The 24,357-nt window shown below is 41.8% G+C and overlaps 2 protein-coding genes across 2 annotated transcripts; one reads left to right on the top strand and one right to left on the bottom strand.

Annotated features, from left to right (window-relative positions):
* Positions 1-810: 810 nt before the first annotated feature.
* jund (JunD proto-oncogene, AP-1 transcription factor subunit) lies at positions 811-2,970 on the top strand. The gene has a single exon (XM_034583953.1). It carries the CDS (start codon positions 1,074-1,076, stop codon positions 1,902-1,904), a length of 831 nt encoding a protein of 276 aa, XP_034439844.1. The 5' UTR covers positions 811-1,073; the 3' UTR covers positions 1,905-2,970.
* A 3,101-nt stretch (positions 2,971-6,071) lies between these two features.
* Positions 6,072-24,357, bottom strand: rab3ab (RAB3A, member RAS oncogene family, b). The gene is made up of 5 exons (XM_034583954.1): positions 24,272-24,357; positions 13,646-13,870; positions 9,437-9,555; positions 8,722-8,846; positions 6,072-8,221 (listed from the first exon to the last, which is right to left on the bottom strand). Exons 2-5 carry the CDS (start codon positions 13,868-13,870, stop codon positions 8,031-8,033), a joined length of 660 nt encoding a protein of 219 aa, XP_034439845.1. The 5' UTR covers positions 24,272-24,357; the 3' UTR covers positions 6,072-8,030.

The raw sequence follows: 24,357 nt of genomic DNA, 5'->3' as shown, positions 1-24,357 counted from the left end.
GAGCATTTTACACCAGTTCTCTGATCACTACACTGGTTGTCAGTGTCAGAGACAATTCTGTACATGGTTCCTAAGTTACTTTCAGCCTCTGTGCTGCTCCCATCTGGAAAAAACTCCATGAAAATATCAGATTCAAGATGATGGGGTTTACGTTTAAACACAAATTGAAGTGTGTTGAATGTGTTTGTCATGAATTTTGATAACATTTGCTGTTCCATTACCTCTGATTGCTTCTTTTAATTCTGTTTAAAGAATTGATAGTCATTACTCCTGTCTGCTCTCATCTGCTTTTACTCATATATATTTTGCAAAGCTGGTTTGTATTTGAATTTGTTTTCATGTCCTTGCTAGTGTTTGTGCGTTGTTTGTTTTGCTTGGATCAAATTGTAAATCGCTTTGTCTTCTGCTTACGCATTTCTACATTTAGCTTTTACTTAATTGATATTTGTTATCTGTTTTAAACATGTAACATGTTATTTGTTCTTATTTGATTTTAGGCTGCCAACTTTACGATTATCCAGGAACCACAGATGGAAAATGACCCTTGATATGTGTTGTTATTAATATGAATAAGAATATCTTATATCTTGGAAATAAAAAGAATATCATCATATTCCTATTATTGATTTATCTCCATCCCATAACTTACTTTGAATGTGACTGTATAAATACATGTACCTTTCCAAAGAAACTGAGAAAACTCATGTAAATACAGACACACGCCATCAGACAACATCCCTCGGACGTGATAGTGTGCCTGCAGAATGAGGCTCAGAGTGAGACCTCCCTCCTGCCTCCTCCTCCTCTCTGATCGCTTTATTCATATAAAAATCTGCAAAACGTAATTTCTGCCCAATGCGCGCGCTCGAACGTGACATAATGGAACGTGCGTGCCTAGAAAAGCTGGAGGCTGTGCGCGCGGCCGAGCACTAGGTTCAGATCCAGCTCCGGAGACTGTCACCGCTTCGTGATATTTAATAATACCTGAGTTCAACAGGAGGTGTTTGACATTTGTTATGGGCAGGACTCCGCTGTGAGAACCACCTCACCCTCATCCCCATCACCCGGAGACAATGATGAAGAAGGACATGGGCCTGAGACTGGCGGAGGACGCGGACCTCAAGCCGCATCTCCGCGACGCCGAGAGCATCCTCAGCTCCCCGGACCTGGGGCTCCTGAAGCTGGCCTCGCCGGAGCTGGAGCGGCTGATCATCCAGTCCAACGGGATGGTCACCACGACGCCCACCAGCCCCCAGTTCCTCTTCCCGAAGACGGTGTCGGACGAGCAGGAGTTCGCCGAGGGCTTCGTGAAGGCGCTGGAGGATCTGCACAAGCAGAACCAGCTGAGCGGCGACGGGCAGAGCCAGAGCAGCAGTCTGGACCTGGGAGCCAACCTGGTCCCGGTCTCCCTCCAGCCGGACCTGCCGGTGTACACGAACCTCAACAGCTACGGCACCGGGCCGCTGGGAACCACCGTCAACTACACCACGGACACGGTCCCCTTCCCGCCGCCTCCGGCACATCACCTGGGGGCAGCGCCGCCGCAGCAGCAGCCGGAGCTGTCGCGGGTCCCGCCGCTGAAGGAGGAGCCTCAGACGGTCCCCGACGTCCAGAGCTTCGGGGAGAGTCCGCCGCTCTCCCCCATCGACATGGACTCACAGGACCACGGTAAAGCCGAGAGGAAGAGGCTCAGGAACCGGATCGCGGCCACCAAGTGCCGGCGGCGCAAACTGGAGCGGATCTCCAGGCTGGAGGACAAGGTGAAGTCTCTGAGGAACCACAACACCGACCTGGCGTCCACGGCGGACCTGCTCCGGGAGCAAGTGGCCCAGCTGAGGCACAAGGTCCTGAGCCACGTGAACAGCGGCTGTCAGCTGCTGCCACACGAGGTTCAGGTTCACTAGTCCGGGGGACGGAGCTGCCAGCGACCAGCACATAAGCTCCATGGACTCTTTGGTCCTCTACGTAGCCCTGATGTGAGCCCCTCAGGTGGGACACGAGCGCCAGGCCACGTAGGCGAACTGTACATTAATAACCGGCTGCTTTAAAACGCACTTAACCGGCTTTAAAACGCGCTAAACACCGGGGGAACATGTGGTAAAACACAATTAAAAGATAATCACAATAACAATGAGACTGTCCTGTTGTATTCGTCTCATTTGGACAAGTTGTATTATCTAAATGAATAACCAGAATCCACATGTTTTATCTGACGCGTCCGCCTGGTGGCGTAAAAGAGTCAACATTGAGCATTGGTTTATTAAATAAAAAATAATATATTGGTTTATTGTACTCAATGCCGAAATAACGAACATGTGCTGTTGACATGTGTTATGTACAAATTGCTGTTTTACCTAATATCTTTTTTTTACTGGGGAAGAAAGCAGCTTTAAATTGAGAGTTTTTTCAATGGAGTATGGCCATGGGGTTAACAGATGGGGGTGGGAAAGAGGCACTTAATGGGGGCTATGTGCTCAACTACAGTAACAGACATTTTTTTTTTCTTGTAAACATTTGTACAGACTGTCTTTTAAAGTCTTTGGACCAAGTAGAGTCACAATATTTCTATGAGAAGAATATGCATTGAGGCCCTTGAGACCTTCATGTGTGAGGAACTGGCTGCGAGAAAGATGCATATGCAAACCCACACTTGTTATATAAGGGATAAATCCTCATATGTGACTTACTTTTTTTCCGAAGGGAAACATTTTTGCATGTCGTTGACAAACTCGAATGTTGCCCACAGCCGGGTGTCGCCGGGCACAGCAAATCAGTGTTTATCATCTTCAACCTTTGCAGACACTTGTAATTATCTATTTTTACTCTTCTGTGTCCTACTTCAGTGTGTTTTCACTTCAGTAACCTTTTTGTTGCACTGACTGTGTCTAGCTCCAACCTACAGTCATTCGACTTCGTGCCCCCTGTGTTCTGAATTCAATGCTGCTCGGCAATAAATATTGTTTCCATGTACTTTGGTGAATCTCTTGTGTTTGTATTCACATTGTTGAAGTATCTGTGTGCAGGAGTAAACCTGATATTAGTTATGCTAGTTAGGGATATGCCCTAATTTGAGCATTATATATTATTATTGTTATTGTTAATATATAAATACTATGTATTAATCAAAATGAGTGGAGTGAAGAATTGGTTTGGTCTGTAATAAGCCTCAAGGATAACATTAGAAATCCGTTTTTCTTTTAAAGTTACAGTATATTAATGTCAAGACAGTAATAAATAATTTAGTGGGTTCATGCTGCGTTTTGCTCATTGAATGGAGCCTGAATGAGGGAAGTCAGTGTTGTGTAATAACAAGGTTTGAGCTGCAGAGTTTCTACAGCGTAGCATCACCCTGGTGTCTCTCTCCCTCTGCTGGTTCATTGAGAAACTTGCAGAAGATTTGAACTCACCAGTGGTTTCAAGGCCATTGTTTTGTGAGAAAAGTGCAGTTTTATGATTTAGCTCCTCTGAAAGTTCTTGGAAATGAAGAATAGTCGCATTCCACGTGATGCATAGAATCCAGCTGAATGAATAAGTGCCACCAATGTAGTTTTATGGATTCTGCAAACAATATAATCGAATGTACTTCCACTACTTATTGAGTCTAATATCTACACGTCTCTGTAGGGATGCTGAAGATCAGGGTTTGATGAGCATATTGATGATTGACCTTTCATTGATATTAGCCAGTGTCATCCACCAATGATGAGCCAGACGTTCATACCAGCAAAATCTAATTTTCATATTAACACATTTTTTGATAATAGTAATGTAGGTATATGTGAGACAGGAGTGTATTTATTTTAATACTCTATCGTTTTCCACCTAAGTAGATCTTTTAAGAGTATTATTTTTCACTTATTGTATTCTATAAGAATGAAAACACTGGAATAGTGATCCCCGATGTATTAAAGAACAATATTGCAGGAAGAAGGCCTCAGTCACAGATCAGAGTACAATTTCAAAAGTGAGAATTTTGTATATTTTTGTCTCGTGATCATTCCCATCATCCTCCTGACACCGGCTGACTATAGGAACTACATTTAATTTGCCTTTTAACACATTTATTATTTAGTACATGTGTTCACAACATATGAGATTTTCTTTAATTTTTCACTTACTCCTCCTGTGAAGAGTGAAACATCTTGAGGTGGTTTGGACGAGAAGCATCTAAACATTTCCCTAAAAAATAAGATGTTTGGCTGCTATACCTTGATGACCCCGATCTTTCATAACTCCACAACAGTTTGTGTTTAAGGTCACTTCAGGATATTAGAAGTGAATGTAACACTGTGGATTCTTATTTCAACAGGAACAAAATCTTGAAAATCCAGAGTCCACTGATTGTTAGCAACTTTTTTTTTTATTGTTTTACCACAAAGTACAGATAAAAACATCCACAGCAGATTCTCTCATCTTAACGGCCCAAACCGAGGAGGATTTGAAGAGGCAGTGATACCAGACCAAATAAAGTTCTATGTTTCTGCGTGCTAGTAGAAGATCTAACGTCGGCAACCTCTACCAAGCTGGGTGGCATTTCTTTTAGTGCAGACACTGTAGAGTGTGTGTATTGCTTCGTAACTGAGTGACACATTCATTCACAAGCAGGCCTATAGAAATGAATGCAGATACAGTACAACATGGCTCTTTTGGGGGCTTCGAGGTTTTTTACTGACTTTTTTTTTACTCTGCTTTTTTTTTGTAGATGTTGCAAGCCTGAGTTGATACAACACAATCCACACATATGACTCAAAGGTACAATATTTACAGATCTGGTGTATATAGAGAGGAAGACATATTAGATAGGAGAAGAGTTGAAAAGTTTGGATTTTACCGGGAAAGAAACAGTCACAACCAGTAAGAAGAAAAATATAAGCAGGGGAAAAAAATTAAAATCTGAAAAATAATTTCCCAGGTTTGTAAATTTCCAAACAATCACATTTGACTATCGAATCATTACTTTGTCTGGGGCCTCATTTCTCACACTTTAATATCCTTCTGTGGTTCCAGGTTTATTTTATGCTCCACTTGACAATTGCACCTCACATCAGTTAGACTTTTCTGATTCAGATTTAAGCTTGACCATAATTATGACTTCCAGAGTATCAGTCCATTGGTATTAATGCCTCATTTATCATCGTTGTTACTGCAAAAAAAAAAAAATTCTAATTCAAAATTGCACTGCACACCAGCAAGCCGCGAGTAACAATAACAGAAAATGATTTCTAAACGAGTTCTTGTATTTCCACCAAACAGCACTTTTGTTGTTTTATTACCATCTAAACGTTTAAACCCGGATCCCGCATCTCATTCTGGTATTCTACTGCAACAACGGTGAGCTGCTTCGACAGGGATCTTTGGTGAAAGGGGAATGCAGGAATACCCTGGGAATCCAGTTTGAACTGTTGGAAACTGTAATAAAACAAGTGTGCAAATTCCTCCTGTTAATTTCTGAGGGCAAGGAGGGAAATCTGCATCCAGAGTGTCGACAGAATATTTTACTCCTGTGAGGACTCAGAACAAAGTGGTAGAAACTCAGCAGCTGTCTGGTCTGTGAACCTGCAGCCTCCAGTGGCGTCCATCATTCGCCTGGAGATAACATTACACACAAACAGACGAGTAAACGCAGGTCCACACAAAGAGGCCGCCAGTATCTAATGTAGCTGCTCTGTAATACTGATCCTGGAGACGTCTGACTATCATTTAGTTTGACAAATTTCTCTAATGTCCAGAGATAATATGATGTCTCTCAATTGCCCTCAAGAACATGTAAGTGAACATGAGCGATACCTGAACTGCACACGTACAACAGGCCTGAATCCATTCGGTGCAAATTAAGATTCAAAATCCAAACAGGTGCCGTGTATGTGAAATCCCGCCTGTCATTCTGGATCTAGACTGATGTTTGTAATTTATGCGACAGTAAGTTTGTGCCGTCAGTTTAATTTTTGCTCTCCGAGATCTTGAGGTCTCAGCATCAGGGGGACAAGTTAACTGCAGTTGTTCATAAAAGTGATTTTGATCTGGTTCTGGTACATTTAGAAAGAAACTGCCATCGTTGTGGCAGATGCAGTGATGTTGACACCAAGCCTGCACATCCCAGTGGCTGAATGGGCTAATATTTGTGGAACAGCCAACTCAGTTCTGGTGACTTTGTTTATCACGTGCCAGCTTATTCTCTCTGGGTGTTTTCTTTCGCTCCCTGGGATCAAACTGTTACATAAAAGGCAAAATACCCTAAATATTACCCAATATAACAACATTGTTTATATCCTCCAAACCCATTTCAGTACGTTTTAGAAAACATTAAAATGTCTGATAATCGTCCCCCTTGCTCCGTTCAAGTGTGAATAATTACTTCCACCAAGAAGGTTATATTTTCATTGGTGTCTGTTTGATTTATTTATTTAGCAGCATTACACAAAATTACAGAACAGATTTCCACGGAACTTAAAGGAAGGATGCAATATGGGTCAGGGAAGAACCCATTTCATTTTTGGTGCTGCTCCGGATCAGATCCAGGATATTTTCTTTCACATATGTAGCAGCATGTAGCATTGTTAGCAAGCACAAGTGAGCTGTGTCCCAGTGAAGGGTGAGGCCCTTAAATCTTTATATTATCTGTGACATCAGGAACAGTCAAATCAAAACATTTGCAACAACACTTGCCTTTGCCAGTTTTTAGGAGACTCACGACTCCTGATGTCACCTTCACCAAGTCTGGCCCATAAATACATTAATGATTGCAACAAAACGTTTCTCCACACGGCTCCCTCCTCTAATATTAGAGCCTTGCTAAGATGTTACTCTTCCTCAGCAGCAGGGCTGAAAATCCCACTGAAGTGGATTTGGAGGATGATAAACATGTTAGTTAATGTGTGACTTGTAATTCACACTCAAAGCGCTGCTCCACTACATTTTGCTCAGAAGGAAGTTTGAATTTCTGACTTTGCAACCTCCCTGGGGAGCAGCATGAGATCAAACCGACAGGGAAAGGACACAATCCACACACATCTTTCAAACAAACCCTACAACATATACCTTTTTTATATTTGATACTATCCTCATTGAAGTTCATTCCTTTTAAAATTCATTTTCAGAAATGCATACCTGTAGATATTATATATTTATATATATATATTGCACAACATTAATATGTACATTTGAAATAAATATAATTAAATAAAATGTGTCTTCATGTTTTACTATTTTGACCTAGCTATATCTTGTTCATATTTTAAAATAATAAACGGGGCATCAGAATACAAAAAAAGTTTGCTGAAGAAATGTAAAAAATAAAATAAAATAAAAGGCCAGATGGAGCTAAACACTACTCTTCCTAATACCTGCAGCATCCATGTTGAGATACAAGGTGAGGAAAAAAGTAACACAGATCCATGTATATATGATTCCATATGCATTCAGAATCATATAAGAAATATAACACGTTGGTATGGAGCAGCTTTCAGCTGAATCATCCCTCTAACATATAGGTAACTCGACTGTGACCTCATTGGTCCCCAAGGCTGACATTTCTCAAAACATTTGACTGACGTGAAACGAAGTACTGTAAACATGGGAAGGATTTAAATGGCACTCTGAGGACGGACGCCGTCAAATCCTTCTTGTTAAACCACACTGAGGAGCAGAGGGACAACGGAAAACAGGTCTGGAAACTGAAAGAACACAGGTTGCAAAGAGTCTGAAACACTTTGGTTTAACTGAACTTGCTTTGGCATCAGCCTGGTTCAGCACTGATCCAAAATAAGCCCCAACACCTTTTAGCTCCTGTATGCGGAGGAACCAGAAGCAAACACACCTCAAGCACTGGTCCACGAGAACCTCAGAGCGTTTCAGACATTTTTCAACCTGATTCTTGTGACTAGGAGCCAACGATCCTTACTGACATACAGAGAGAAGCAGGAAAGTAAGTGAAAAGGGTGATGGAGAATAGACCCGGGGCCTGGGATCCAGTTGAGGGAGAAGTAGAAGAAGGAGGAAGAGGAGGAGGAGGGAGGAGGGAGTAGTCAGCTTTAACATGCACAGTCCTGGTGAGGTGGAGCGGGCTGCTCTGTCAGCTGGGGCCCCTGTTTGGCCCCTGTGACAGCGGGATCTCCGGCGTCCAGGCTCTCAGACATCTTTTCACAGATGATGTCGACCAGGCGCTCGAAGGTCTGCTTCACATTGATGTTGTCCTTGGCACTGGCCTCGAAGAACTCAAAACCTGGAGGGGAAGGAGGGTAGGGGGGGAGGGTCAGAGAGGTTTAAATAGTGTTAGATGGATACACCTGAATCTAATGATCAGATTCCTGTCAGCTGTATTTTGAGATTAAACTCACAGAAACTAATTTCCCTTTATCCTATGTGAGTTCAAGGCTTGAAATGGGCATGAGTGTGAATGTCAAAATACTCTGAGACTTTCCTAAACTTTCCATTCTGACATGGTATGAATACAGCATAACGATAAACAATAGCCCATTTATTAGTTTAATATTTTTTGGGAAATACACGATTCAAGGTTCAAGAAATCAAGATTTGGACAAGAATGTAACTCCTTGTAGCACCACACATTGTCATTCAAAGAATCATGACAACATGAGACGTTCATTCCCTGTTAAGTTTTGAGTCCTTCAGTAAACTCTGGCCAGTGTACACAACTGTGAGTCATGTATTTGTACAGTGTGTGTGTGTGTGTGTGTGTGTGTGTGTGCACTATAAACTCACCGAGGTGTTCCGACAGCTGCCGGCCTCTATCTCCGCCCACCACTCGTTCGTCCTCCATGTCACATTTGTTTCCTACCAGCAACACCTGAGCGTTGTCCCACGAGTACGTCTTAATCTGAGTGGACCTGGGAACCAACACACACACACACACACTCAGAGAGGAAACTCAGAGGCTGTGTCATCTCACTGCAGCTACTTCAAATAACTCTTTAAAAGGCCCAAACAAGTTCTCGTACAATAGGAGAGATTAGAGAAAAATTAAAAGAGATTTACATATAAGAATATTCTCTCCTACTCATCATCTCATGACCCAACAGAATTTATCTTGCAACCCTTTGGGGGGTTACTTTGAGACGGAGAAATTACACTATGATGATCCTTTCCTTTTCTAAGATACAGAAAACAGAAGGTCGACTTGAGCTGAGCCAAAGTCCCGTCAGGAGCCAAAAAGGATAAAAGATAGTGATCACTGCAGCATCCGGTTCTCCGACAGACACAGAGCACTCGGACGCAGCGGACCATCAAAACAATATGTACTGAAACCTGAACTGGATCCTCTTCACTGTTCATCAGTCAGGAGTATCATCTATTTCAAGCCTGGTGCTGATTATCTAGATATAAGTTGATATGCATGCACGTGCACAAACACACAGGTAAATCTCCATGTTATCATTTGTCATGTGACCAAACCCCCCCCACCAAGCCAGTTACGCACCAGTCCTGGACGGCGTTGAAGGACTCCTCGTTGGTGATGTCGTACATGAGGATGAAGCCCATGGCTCCTCGGTAGTAAGCCGTGGTGATGGTGCGGTAACGCTCCTGACCCGCCGTGTCCTGGAAAAGATGCAAGCAGCAGATTGAGGGACAGTTTCATAAACTCTGGTGTCATGTCACAGGATGAACTTTTAGATGTTGAGAGTCTTAAAAAGAGGTGAAGAGTTTCGGATGTATCAATTACAAACACAGAACCATTTAGAGTGACAGTTAAAGTCTAGATAACAATTGCTTCTCTACAATTGATGTCCGACATTGAAATATAAACTGCGATTCAACAGCACTTTCTGTAAGATGATGAAAACAATTAAGCCTGCACTGCCGCTGGAGAGCTGTAGGACCATTGCAGGGTAGAAAGTGATAGAAAACTGCTGGATCAGCAAATGTGTTTGATGAAAACACTGTAAAATCAAAATCCAGCTTGTGTCAAATAAAACAAAAAAAATGTCTGTGCTATGAGTTTCTTTCTGAGGTTTCAGATATACCAGCTAGTGGGACGAATGGCACACCAGTGATTCCCTGTTTTGGTTTGTAAAATGATAAAACACTGCATCTGCAGGGTAGAAAAACTAATGCCAAACCAAAACTGATTGGATGATTTCATTTTATTATTTTTATCACTTTGTTTTGGGGTTTACAGCGCACCCTTAATTCTTAAAACGACTACCCTGAATTAATGTTTATTTTCAGAGTTGTGAAACTAAACAGTAAGTGGACAGTTTAAAGGATATGATCTGAGGTGTTATCAGACCACATAGTTTGCGCATTACTTTGTTGTTCTGATTTATCTATAAGTGCTTTTTCTAGTTATTTAAAGTCTACAAATGTCCCAAGAGACAGGAGTTAGAACAACTTAGTGTCCAGCCATCATTTCAGAAATGTTGAGCCTGTCGATGAGTCATAGACAAACACACACTCTGAGGAACAGACATTATATTCAACATGTCAGACTGACACATTGTGCCCACGTGTTCCAGTAAAGCCACTGTATAAAAACGGTCTCTGTTGGTTGTAAAATCTGCCAGTAGGTGACACTTCATCCGCCCCTGCTCTTGTCTTTATCTCTGTGGTGAGCTTTGCCAAAAGAGCCTCTTCCTCCCTCTCTCCCTCTCTCCCTCTCTCCCTCTCCTTGGCTACAGGCTCTGGTGAGGTTGAATTTCAGCGCTAAACCCTAATGAACGCTCAGGGAATTAAAGCTCAGTGCTTCTGATACCCAACACCCTGCATCTCCCTCCGAGCCGAGCAGCCTCAGGTTAAACAGCATCACTCCTCTGCTGTCAGGCTGGAGATCAGCAGAGGGAAAGAGACTGACACGCACACAAAGAATCTTTTCTTGGACCAATCGATGCATCTATTGACTCAAACACACATGATCGCTCACATCCTTCAGGTCACATATATAGCGTGTGGCATGTATTTTTAGCGTGTTGTAGCTCCGAACTTCACAGTCCATACTGTTGGTTGTAATGTTCTTTTTGACTGTAAGTAGCACCGAGTGGCATTACATAATGAACACATAAGAGCTCGAAAAAGAGTTGAGACCAAAATCTTGGCAGATGTTTAAATGTTTATCTCCCAGCAGGCAATCATTTAAAGTAGTTGTTTTGGGCTATTTTGGGGGAATTTGATGGACTTTTAAACCTCAACCAAGGCCCCTGAGTCCCCTTAAATTCAATCAAGCCACAATAAATTGAATAGATATTAATCCACTAAATAGGCCTGATCTTTTTCATTAAGATCCATGAATTATTTCCTGGGAAATCAGTAGAAATATCCTAATATTAAAGAAGGTAAATTATCCTATAAAAATAACTCAAGATTCATGCCCAAATTTGATGGGTCCTGTCTTGACCCATGTTCCATCCTCCAACCAAGTTTCATGGAAATCTGTTCAGTTGTTTTCACGTAATCCTGCTTACAATCCAAATAAGTCAACAATGGACACGGATGAAAACCTAAAGTAAAAAAATGAATCAGCACATTCATTGATAATGAAAACAAGCGAGAATCTCTCAGATATGAACAACAGCCATCTTGTGCATTTGGAGTCTGCAGTAGTGATCAGGGGATGGTGCCACTGTTTCGCAGTGCCACTAATATTTACGCCCTACCAATCGTGAGTCAGTCTCAACTGTCAATCATAGGAAAAATGAGCAACGACCCAAAATGAGGTGGGATTTATAACCTATACTGCAGCCAGCCACCAGGGGGCAATTGAGATGGTTTGGCTTCACTTTTGTTGTCCATCTTTTGTCCTGTCATGTCGTCCATCTTTATACACACCATATGATCTCCACAGTAGTTCAATTTAAAACAAACACTGTCCGACCTTCAGTATTAGCTGTATGACAAACGGAGTGGGATTCACTATTGGACAAATTACATACACTTATTACATACACACACAAACACCACAGTGTCAAGTGTACATCACACAAATCTACATGAATGAGATTAACTACACATTGTAAGATAAATACACAGTGTATGTTGATTTCTGAGCCCATGACTCAAACCATTTTCATTTTTACTCCAATGGAGTCTCAGCTGAGATGTTGCGAGGTGGGGGATGGGGAATTTGTGTGTGTGTGTGTGTGTTTGTATGAATGTGTGTGTTGGGACTGTGTGTGTGTGTGAGTGTGTACAGGGAGGGGAGGAGAACTCTACTCTGGGAGATGTGTAGTAATGGGGGAGGGGGAGTGCAGCACCCAGCCGTTTGGTTTCCCATGTCCTGATTGGCTGATTGTGTCTTCTGTACCAGAGGCAAGACCTGACGAAGGCTGACAACAGAGGCAGCTGAGCACGCGCACACACACACACACACACACACACACACACACACACACACACACACACACACACACACACACACACACACACACACACACACACACACACACACACACACACACACACACACACACACACACACACACACACACACAGCCCAGCTCGCCATCGCAGCCCGGCCTGCTGCGGAACATGTGGTGAAGGTGGAAATGATGTCACGGACTACGACATGACATGAGTGAAACACGAGGCTCACTTCACTGAGGGGAGCCTCAGCGCACTCGTCTCTACTCTTTGCTCTATGATTGTGTTTACTGTGAAGCCCTCAGGAGCCAAGCCTGGTGTTTACCTCCTGAGGGCAAGTCACTGGAACTATGTTGTGCATCGTGCTCTTGTCATTTCTCATATTCTACTCTGTCAGCTGGAAAAGCAGTTTGTTCACTGGGATCTGAGGACAGGACAGGGGATACCTCTCTCTGGATATTGTATTCGCCAGTATTATGAGAACCCATTCAAATGATTATGCTTATCCATATTGTCAATCGAAAAATAAGGTTTTGTTTTAGAGATTCAAGTAATAATGATAATTAACTTGATTTGTATAGAACCTTTCATACAACATTTACATAGAAACACGAGAATATCTTTACTCAGAGGTGTGGAGCTAACCCTGAAATCATGTTTTTCTATGTTGACACTCCCCTCGGATGAAGAGCTGGTTTGTACAAGTCATCTGACCACACAACATTGGTTGGTTTTTACAACAACAACCATGTATGTGCTCTCTATTATCTGAGAAACACCCAGAGGAAAGAAAAGACAAATGCAGTTGGAAAATGGCAGAAGCTCAGGAAAAAAAAATCAAATGCATAAACCAAATTATGCTATAACGCGGCAGCCGACCAGCTGCAGATTAGAAACACAAGAATGTTTGTCTAACAAGCAGCTTGCAAACAACAGTGCAGTGAACCAGTGGGACAAGTTGCTTCTACAATGGCTCTAAAGCCACAGTATGAAATTTATTTACATTATTTTGTGTCTTACTGCAAACAGACATTGTCAACAGTTGAGGTGACTGGGATGTTATGTGTTGATTTAAGTTAATGTGAGTTAACTGTAGTGAAATCGGAGGTGAAGCTGATTCAATCGTCATATTCATAAAAATGAGTAAAAGGTAATTAAAAGGTTTTTAGTTCACGGCTCAGTTGCAGCACTGTCGAACCTCACAGCCGACCAGGACCTTCTGCACAGAGATCTCATGTTGTCCCTGTGAGTGGTATTGGTTGTTTGTCTCTACACGTCAGCCCTGTGACTGGATGGATGGATATTTAATTAAATACCAAAAATCCAGACGTCTTACCCAGATCTGTAATTTGATCCTCTTGTCGTTCCTGTAGATGGTCTTCACCTTGAAGTCGATGCCCACGGTGCTGACAAAGGCCGGTGTGAAGGAATCATCGGCGTAGCGGAACAAGAAGGATGTTTTGCCCACGCTGCTGTTTCCGATGATGAGGATCTTGAACATATAGTCGAAGTTTTGGTCCGAAGACTCCTTCTGCCCGTAGGTTGCTGTTGCCGAGGCCATCTACAGAGGAAGATTAAAACGTTACTCAAATAACTGCTGTGACCTCTAGATGTGGCAGAGCTCTGTATGGTTAATGATGACCTATCCTGGAAATACCAAATTTGAATTTCCTGTTTGATCCCCTCCCGACACACTCTTTAGAACAAGGTTTCATGGTAATACGATCGGTTTGATATTTGATTAATTATTTCAGTTGATGTGATGCTTTCACCTTTCACCATAGGGTAGTAAACTGAATATCACTGGACTCTGAACTGTTGGTCAATAAAAAGCTATTTGACTGCATCTCATTGGTCGATAGGAAACCACACCAGATGTTTTTCACAACATCTTACAATCAGAATTATTAATTGAGCACATAATCAATGAATAAGGCGTGTAAAGTGGCATGGATGTTGTTATTGGTGGTGAATGGAGCCACAAACTGAGGTCATAGCTCGCAGGACGCAAGGACAGTGAGGACATGAGGACGTAGGGACACATGTAGGCTATACATGCGAAGTGCTGTGAGTGTCTTCACATAAAAAATAATTAATAATACTGAATATAGACAGAAAACGAATGTCTTTCTGTGAACATTTAGCTGATTCCCTCAGTATCACCATATAAAAAATTAACATTTCATCTTTACATGAAATCTGTTTGCATTTATGTTTCTCACAAATTAGTTGTATATAAACATTGTTTCCAGGAGACAGGGTTTCCTGGACGGGTTGCTAGCAAAGGCAGCGCTCGGAATTAATGAGCAAACAACACACGCATTAGTCAAATTAAACCCTGTCTCACACAGGGTTTTTTTTTTTTTTTTTTTTGTCATTCAAGACAAAAAAAAGATGAGATTCTATCAACATCTGTTAAACAAAAGGATAACAAATGACGAGTCAGGCTTGAGCATTGCACATTTGCTTTATGGTAATTAATCAATGCGACGTATTGCGATGTCAGGGGAAAAGCAGAGAACCCATCTGAGTTTCCTCCATTTGGTGAAACGTTGGAGGCAAATGGCTCAATCTGTCACAATCAGCTGGGGATGGGAATAATGTGCAGAGGAGAGCAAGCAGCTGCAGGACAAGCACCAAGCTGAGGCTAGTTTGATCAATTGAAGGAGTTAGATATTCACCAGCTGGACGTGTTTTAAAAGTAAATATCTCTGTGAAGATAACATCAGTTACTGTCTTAACAGGGTTACTGTGTCCAGCTATGTTCTGCTCTGCCAGTGCATCATCTCAGATGTTTCTTTTCCCCATGTTTCTGATCAACAATAGTCAAACTGGTGTTGCCGTTCAGTGGAGGCAGACCAGTCAGTCCACGTCCGGAGTGACGTGGCACCTGGAGTGCTGAGACTCAGGTAGAGCTGCAGGTACTCGATCTCTTGTTCTGCAATCACCTGGTTTAACGTTGTTGGTATATGAATCCCAAGCTAACAGCTAAAGTTACAGCTCAGAGAAGAATGGAGAGAAAGACGTATCCTGACATCTACACCACACTGACACCACTAAGAAGTAAGAATGTGACTCTGGTAACCTACACACTCATGAACAACTGTGTCAGGTGGTTTAATCTAGGTTATAACCAGGACAAGTATCTGTTATTCTCTGCAGTTAGTTTCAATACCATAAACATGGATTAACAGGGGATTAACGATCTGTGTTTACTCTCAGACTCAAACACAAATGTTGTCCATAAAGGATTTTTTTTCATTTTGCTCTGAGTCAATGTTAGCAGGGCTTCCAACACACACAGCATGGAAAGCAGGCCAGTGTGCGCTCCATTGCAAGTCTATCAAGAATTAAACACTCTGCAGAACCCTTCTCCAACACTACCCTGCTCTCCTGATGACTCTCCTTCACCGGGGCAGTGAGATAAAGGGCCAGAAAATGATCACCATCCTCGTGTGTAGGCCAGGTAGCTTTAAACATTTGAGGAATAAGGTGTATGTGGCGTATTGAAAAATAATCTTTTTCCCTTTAAATGTCTGTGTGTGAAAAATAGACTGAAGTGTCTTTCTGAGAGAGACTTCAGTTTCATTGACCTTGTACATTGTGTTAACTCGCACAGGGACAAAATGTACGACTTTCGTTGGATTAACCGACCTGTTGTGTCCTGGATGCTCACACTGAATGTAAACACTAAACTCCAGTCACCTTTGTGCATTGATAATTCCAATACAGTTTATGCAAACAAAATAACTGCATCCTCATCCATGTTGACCACAGGAGAAAAGCAGCTATACTTTGTGCACCTTTATGAACAGAAACAACAACTGCAGATAGATGGGAAAAGGACAATATGGTTTCTGTTTTGCAGTAAAGAGAATCTGAGCTACAGTCAGTTAGTGTCAAATAGTTCATATAATATAATAATAGTAACACCAGCCTGCTACAGTTTGTAAGGGACATGTAGAAAGTCGGAAAAAAGTGTGCACATCCAAACTTGATAAGTGCAAAGTGCAACGAAAACCAAAAGACCAGATGTGTCTGCAGTGAGGTTCCCAGGTAACATTTCAGGCACAGACCCTTCTTCAAACTTAGAACATGCCCAATTTCTGACAATCACTCTGATCATCCAACAGCCACATTGTTAATCATTTGATTCAACCTAATTCTAAAATAAATTGGGTTCATTTAATTTGTGACAAACCATAAGCTGCTTGACTCAAACTCCCAACACTTGCGGTTCTGTAGCCGTACAAGTCATCACTGAGGATACGAGACCTAAAATAATTCAGGAGACCTTGTTGACTCTTAAGAGCAATGACTTGAGCCCACTAGACTTTGACTCCATACACCCTGCTCTATATTTAGACTATTATCTCCACTCGGCAGCGGTGGAACACTAGAACTCTCGGGGAATAAAGCACAAACAAAACAAGCGCACCCTCCTCCTCACAGCTCCGGCCTATCGGTTTACATGAAGAAACGGAGAGATGCTCGCTAAATAATGAAGAAGCTCCGACCCTTCCTCAACACATTCATGCTTTGCTACGGAACGATGCTGAGAAGACTTAAAGCTTCCACAACATGTGTGACAGTTTACAGAACAGCAAAAAACTGTTTGTAAGAAAGCCGGGGAGAGGAAAAATCATGGAGCCAGAAATGACTGAGAATATTGTTTTTATAATTTCTGGTCTAATTTGTGCAACTAGGATTTTTGTTTTCATCTTTTTAATCTTAGAACATCAGAATATGCTGCAGCAGCATGGTTGTCAATCTCCATTTAGTTGATGGTAACTTCAGCTCTGCCTGTGACGTCAAGAATAATCTGCAGCCTGGAGCTGCTGTGTTTACTTCAAGAGACGACATGATTTACAGAGAAGATTTTACACCATTAAATAATTAAATTCCTAAAGAAGAAATACATATCGTCAAAGATGGATGTAAAATGAAATGTTAGATTGGATTCACTGATCATTTTTTACTTTTTATATATTGTGTTTGAAGAAGTTTTTTACATATAGACTATGGATATTTAATGCTATTTATTTTTTAAATGAACACAGACCTCCAGCTTTAAGAGTGTACAGTGATACTGAACAGACTTGTAGCCAAATTTAAGCAGAAACAAGCAGGAAGTGAAGCTGGCTGGAGAACAGGGCTCACAGGACATTATCAGTGTCTGTTGATAAGTTGTATATCGAAGCAGAACAGAGATTTGAAAGGATATAAATGCATTGTTAGTCTTTCATCACCAAAAATTCGAGGACAAGGATCCACAGATGTAAACTAACTCCTATTAAAGCAGGGGATCAGCATTTTAAGGCCAAATTTCATATTCTGTGTTAAACATGACCAATTCGGACACAAGTGCCTTTGTTAATTTCAAGTCGGCACAGTTGTCATTTTCCAATTCAGCATCCATGTTGTCTTGAACAGCAAATACACTTGCCCCTGTGTGAGCGCAGTGTTCTTAAAATGAGTAGAGGTCATTTTTAGCACATTGCTATCTTGAATCAGTGTCGAGCGATGGCTCCATTGACCAAACAACAACCTGGTCTGAAGTCAGTGGTGTCTGCGTACAACAAGTACACAATGTGCAATCACTCTGTCACACACACTGCGAAGCAGTATTGATAAATGAAAGCGGTGGATTATTTGATCAATCGTGGCAGTACACTGCAGCGCTGTTTCCTCTGCTGGGATGTGTGTTCCTTACTACCTGGCAAATCCATTATAACTGAAATACCAATCCACCAAGGTGCAAATGTACGTGGCTTTAAAAGTAACGGGAGCTGGCACTTTGATTGGTTTATGGAACATTACTCCCAAAACCCACCAATGATTAAATAGAAGCGTATACAACCTTTTTAACCGGGCTACTGCTGAAGCAATGCTTTTTTCCCCCCCATTTCCAGCATTTCTGCTCTGGTTTTATGTACAAATTGAAAATGCCCATACTCATTCATCTCCCAGGGTGCTGAGCTGCAGCCGTAATCATGTAGAAACAGTCACACAGTAGGATGCCTCAACGCTCTTCACTTATTATTTATAATTTCATTCATGTCTGATCCAACATTTGATCAAAATGCTATAAAATGCTACATATATATATAATCAGTGTCATGGAAAGATTTAAAAATAACTTAAAAAGAAACAATGACACAAATTACTAATGATATCCATCTATATGTAACCTATATGTAAATTCTTTATTTAGCAGCACGAACCACAACAAATCTAAAAATGCAACACGGACTGTTTCTCTGGCTCTGACTCCAGCAAAAGCCACTGGAAGCGAGATCACACTGATCACAGCCAGTGTCTGGTGTTCGATTTCCACTCTGGCCAGCTTTATTAAAATGTATCTACTTGTGTTACCGCTGCACCAAATTGCCTACTCAGCTCGGCAGCGACTTCTGGCCCGTCGATGATTTTCTTTGGGCTGAGGTCAGCGGTGTTACAGTGAGTCAGACCTGGCTTTAGACTTAGAAACAGTTAAAGCCTTATGGTCTAGATTGTACTCTTCCTGTAAACCCTTTTGATAACATTTGCTTTCTACGTCAGTGCAAATTTAACCTATAACTTTCCTTGAGCTGATTCTGGACCAAAAGTTAGTTTTACCACCTACAAAAAAAGGAAAGCATGCAACAGTTATTTATAGCAGCGATTAGAGGACATGGACAAATTAGCAGCCACTGTTTGGAAGTCTGGATCTTGTCAAACACTTCCACAGGCCTTTGGTTGGCATTCAGAAGAGGGTGTTCAGTGTCGGCTGTACGCGGCGAGATTACTGCCAGCCTTTCCTCTGCGGTCTCAGCGATTAGCTGAGGAGAACAGAGTTGGCTTAACCTTCACTAAACACTAATTTGATACAGAAGCTTACGAACCGAGGCCCCTGTGCTTAATCTCAAAGTAATTAACAAATTCTCATTATGCACATGTCCTCCAGGCCGCAGGATGCTACTGCTGCTGCTTTCATTTGTCCATCCTTCCTTTTTGTTGCTGAATGTGCAGACTCATGATCGTGCTCCTCCGCAGGGATCAATGCAGCCTCATCTTCATCATCATTATGAAGTCAAGATTTACATCCATCTATTATCTAGGGTTATGGGGGGTGGGCTGCTGCCGATCCCAGGTGACATTAGGGGAGGAGGGGTGCAGCTTCAACAAGTCACCAGGGTAAGCATGCACAGACATACAATCATTCGCTCACATTCACACCTACAGTCAATTTACATTGTCCCATTATCCTAACCCCCAATCTGCAGGTCTTTGGACTGTGGGAGGACGCCTGAGTTTGGGGGGAGAAAACCAGGAACCATCATTGTTTACAGTAATCCGTCCAGTAGTTTTTGTGTAATCCTGCCAACTAACAGACAAATGCAAATGAAAACATAATCTCCTTGGTGGAGGTAAATATCTCTAAATATATCTCTAAAATGTAATTTCAGCTAACAGTTTGACACTAAATTACACCGGATTGCCATTCAGGTCATGTCATAATTCCAGTCTATTATTATTTTTGTCTTATGGCCTGAATCCCAGTGTGTTTTACATGTGCCAACGGGATTCTGAAAAAATATCTCAAATATTTAAATCATTTTACTGTCAGTACTTCTCCTGCATTCAAGGAACCATCGAATAAAGACTAAAACACTCGCAAATGGTTTGACAAGCAGTATCAGGGCAGTGAGACGAGGCTGAATGTCAGGTGGGACAAACTGCACAATGGGCACTGCCAGTAGCTGCTGAGGAACATTCATCTCCTCTGTCATGGAGGGGGAAGGGGAGATGGAGGAAGAGGAGGAGGGGCGTTGCCTTTATCAGGACTGGTATATTTGGGGCTTTGAGTTTTACAGTGAAATCCACGTCCCTCATCCAGGTTACTGCTGTTGATTTTAGTTCTGCGTGATGGGACTTGACTCGGTTGTCCAAACGTCTAAGGTCACATTAAGCTGAGTGTTCGTTCGAGCCTTTGTTCTCATGCTGGGGGGATTCTGATGGTGAGATTTCAATACAAGACCAGAAAAACGTGCATTAATACAAATATTTTTACATATAATGATTTCATTAGCAACACTATGGTAGAAAACCTTTGGGGATTCTGCTCTGTTTACAATAATCTTAATCAGTAACATGCAGCTCAGCATCTTTCTGCTTCACTCTGGATCTTCACGAATCATTCTTAGTCCTTCACTTCACTGTCTGGATTTTCAAACCAATCAACAAGAGGGAGAATCTGAATTTCTTAAATCCTGATTTAATCATGACTAAGGGCTGAGACTTTCAGTGCTGGACAATGACATCATCAAGCTCCTCTAAACCTGTCACCTAAAGGAGATTGACGAGCTACAGGAGGCTGAATTGATCCCGAGCTAAGTGCTGCTGCGATCTGCGAGTCGGGCCCATTTAATCAGTGTTGGCTGGCTTCCTGCAGACTCACAGCTAATCTCCAGCTGATCCCAGATCTCCCCAAACACCTTCCCAGCTCAGAGACGGTTACTGAGACACCTGCTGAGGTGACTGACAGAGGCACAACAACAAGCAACACCACCTGATCCCATCGTAGAGAAAAGGGCATATTCAAGTTTCACTTCATGCTGGGACACTGCTTTGGACCTGAGTGCTGGAACACCTGGAATTATCACCCTGTTGCCACAAGAAGATCCAGGGGTTTGAACCAGGCCCAGCGCTCTGGTGTAAAGCTTCACTTCACGTCCAGTTGGAGCATTTTTGTCCGGAATTTGAAAGTCTGTTCGATCTCATTTCAGCTTTTCCTACATTTACTGATGAGTCTTACCAAGCGGACAGTCGGAGACAACAATTACCTGTTATTGGCCATGTGTCTCTCAGAAAACCTCCAAGAAATTCTCTCTCCTCTCTACATATAAAAAAGTGATCTGACCTAAACTGGTAAAACACATTGCAGGGGGAAAGCTACAAGAATGAAATTCAGCATTAGTTTTAAATGAAAATGATAAATCTTCACAATCAAACACTTGTTTCTACAATCTGCTGTACATCTTTGCAGTGTAAGTCAAGTGATAGTGGAGTTTTGGGAAGTGATACCGATACCAATATAAGGGTGTAAACATTTCTGATACCGCTATATAAGCCCCCCCAAAAAAATATGTAAAATAATTGGGTTAGGGTTAGACAAGAAATGGAAATGATCCTTTATTATTACAGTTTTAACCATAATTGTCATGACTATTAGTAAAAACAAACACAAATTAAGCCAAATATAAAGAACTCTAATTAAGAAACTAATTTTAATGTAAAATATAAACATGAATGCATGTTTCTGCATTTTTTTTGTTCTGTAAAATAAAATTCATATCAATGAATATTGGCAAACATAAATGCAGATGCCAATATATCGTTATATTAATTATCAGCCAACCGATAAATCCCTCAGGCTCGAATGTACAGCTATTTTATGATATAGTTTTAAATGTCATGTCCTGCACCAGCGAAGAGGCTGATAAAAGTAAATCAATTTAGTCCTGGAGGGATATCGCTGTTGTTTCCCAGAGTGAAGTCAGCAGGCAGTTGACCTCTGAACCTCACTGACAAACTGCTGCCCTTTGCAGCTTTCCATCTCTGCCAGCTGGCTTGATCTCTTTCTAGGAAAACTAAAGTAGAAGCCTATTCACTGTTTTTGATGCTAAATGTAAAAACAAGTATCGAGTATTATAGACTGGTTCCATTTTTATAAATCTAGACACTTAAACTGGACCACTGAAACCTGGTCAAATGAATTAACAAAAATCTAAAAAATAAACTAAACAACAGAGGAGATGTAGATTGATGTCACTAACACGGCGGGTGATGTTACGCTGCTTCCAGGTTGCCTGAGACGGCAATTTCCCCCCTTTTTGCTCCAATCACGTGTCTCCGTTTCTTGGAAGCGTGGGGATGCAGATGAGGAGGGTACGCTAAAAATAGCATCTCTTCATCTTTCTTTCCTCCAAAGCAAATAGAGAGCAGAGAGGGGAGCAGCCAGGATGAGGAGATGTGTTTAGCGCTGGAGTCTGCAGGTGAATTCAGGACCTTTGTCTGTTCGTAAAGCAGTTTAACATATTTGTCTGCTATTTGATCATTTATATACCAGCTGTATGTGTACGTGTTTCTTCTTAAGAGCCTGCTTCAATTATTAATGCAGTTTTTTCCCAAAAGCTGCTGACAGATAATGTGCTTATAATATCTATTCTTTGAATTTCTCCGGTGAAATCTCTCGATAAACAGTCTGTAATGTAACAAAGGCTTCGACCCATATAGTCTCGGTTGGATCCTGGTTGATACTGTGGCAGTTCGTCACAGGCGACGTGGACATCCACGTGTTTTTTTTAAAGAGAAACAGCAGTTGCGTCACTCCTGCCCTCGGGTCTGACTACCAGTACCTTTCCTGACAGCAGAGGAAGAGCAGATGTGCCCTGCAGACTGTGAGCTCATCACATTCGGACTGTTTGAATACGATGAAACATCTTCACGGACGTGGACAGATTATGGGGAAATTGGCCCCTGGGCACAGACCAATCAAAGGGCCCTCAAATCTTCCCAAACAGGATCCCCTGGTGCACAGTTGCAAAGTGGGGTGTTTCATTTTGTTTTATCTTGCATCTTTTTGTTGTAATTTGGAGTCTCTTTGTAGTTCTCTTGAATCTCTTGAGTTTCTTTGTAATAGTTGTTTGTCTATAAACTGAACCCTGTGGCATTCAAACAATAAATATAGTCACTGCACATAGAGGTTTTTGCCCAGGCCCCCACCCCCACTGGACCCCTTGGGCTCCTGAGCTTTCGCCCAACAAGCCTGTTTTGGACATTTTTGTATATTTTGCAGGTTCAAAGGAAATTAACTGAAGCACCAGAACCTCCACCTCCCACCTATAGCTTAAATATTGGTGATTGAAAGCACACACACACACACACACACACACACACACACACACACACACACACACACACACACACACACACACACACACACACACACCACACACACACACACACACACACACACACACACACACACACACACACACACGTTTCATAATGCACAAATTCGGCACAAAAACAACATCCACTAATGAAGCTAACATTTAATTCAGCAGGAGGTTTAATATGATGAATATGTTTTCCCTTTCAGCTCATCTCTGCGGTATAAATATGTATTTTGGCCACTCCCAACACAAAGGGCGTCAATTTACAGCCGTTTCTCGGGGTTTTTCTTCCCCTGCTCTGAACTGTGCTGTTGCGGTAAAGCGAGCACACACACTCAAGGCAATTCAGTTGAGAGCACAAAGCAAGATTATTTTTTTACCACAGGAAGACCACATATCCTGCATGTGGTGCAAAATAACATGCTACACTGACACAATATTCCTATGATCATCCTAATATTCAGACTGATGGTAAAGCTACAGTATTCAGTGGTGAACTGAGGGTATTTCATTATAATAATCATGAATGAACATTATTAGAAAACGTCTGATAATTTAAGAAATTTATGACAAAAAAAATAACACGATTACTCTCCTCTGGTTTTCTTTATGAATGGATAACAGGGTTTGAATGGTTTTCTGCTGTTCCACGTCCAAACCCGGTTTATTTGTTCCTGGTTTAATTTCAACCATCGGACGGTGTGAAACGCCTTTTCCTGCAGGACAGGCCCCGAGTCCACCCAGAGACTCCACTAAACCAGCAGCAGCCTGCACATGCATCCACACGGAGAACACGATCAAACGTGCACCTTACACATCTGGGACGGTTTCACGGTTTTCACGATGAAAACTGCTGCTCTCAAGCAGAATATTAGAGGTTCTTCCAATCGGAAATCCTTCATTTTGATATTCAGTATCAAGTAAAAGATAATATACAGGATACAATTGACTGTATATATGTAGACGTGTGGTTTTATATCTCTGTGCAATAATGCAATAAATGAATAAGACGAAATTCTCACCTTTATAGATTCTACTGACTGCTATCCACCGCGTCCAGCACCCGCACAAACACCACACAGTCAAGTTAGAAAGCGTTTTAAACTGC

Source organism: Hippoglossus hippoglossus, chromosome 4 (assembly GCF_009819705.1).
Source record: "Hippoglossus hippoglossus isolate fHipHip1 chromosome 4, fHipHip1.pri, whole genome shotgun sequence".
NCBI lineage: Eukaryota > Metazoa > Chordata > Actinopteri > Pleuronectiformes > Pleuronectidae > Hippoglossus > Hippoglossus hippoglossus.
The sequence above is the reverse complement of the archived record's forward strand: the minus strand, read 5'-3'. Positions and strand labels throughout refer to the sequence as shown.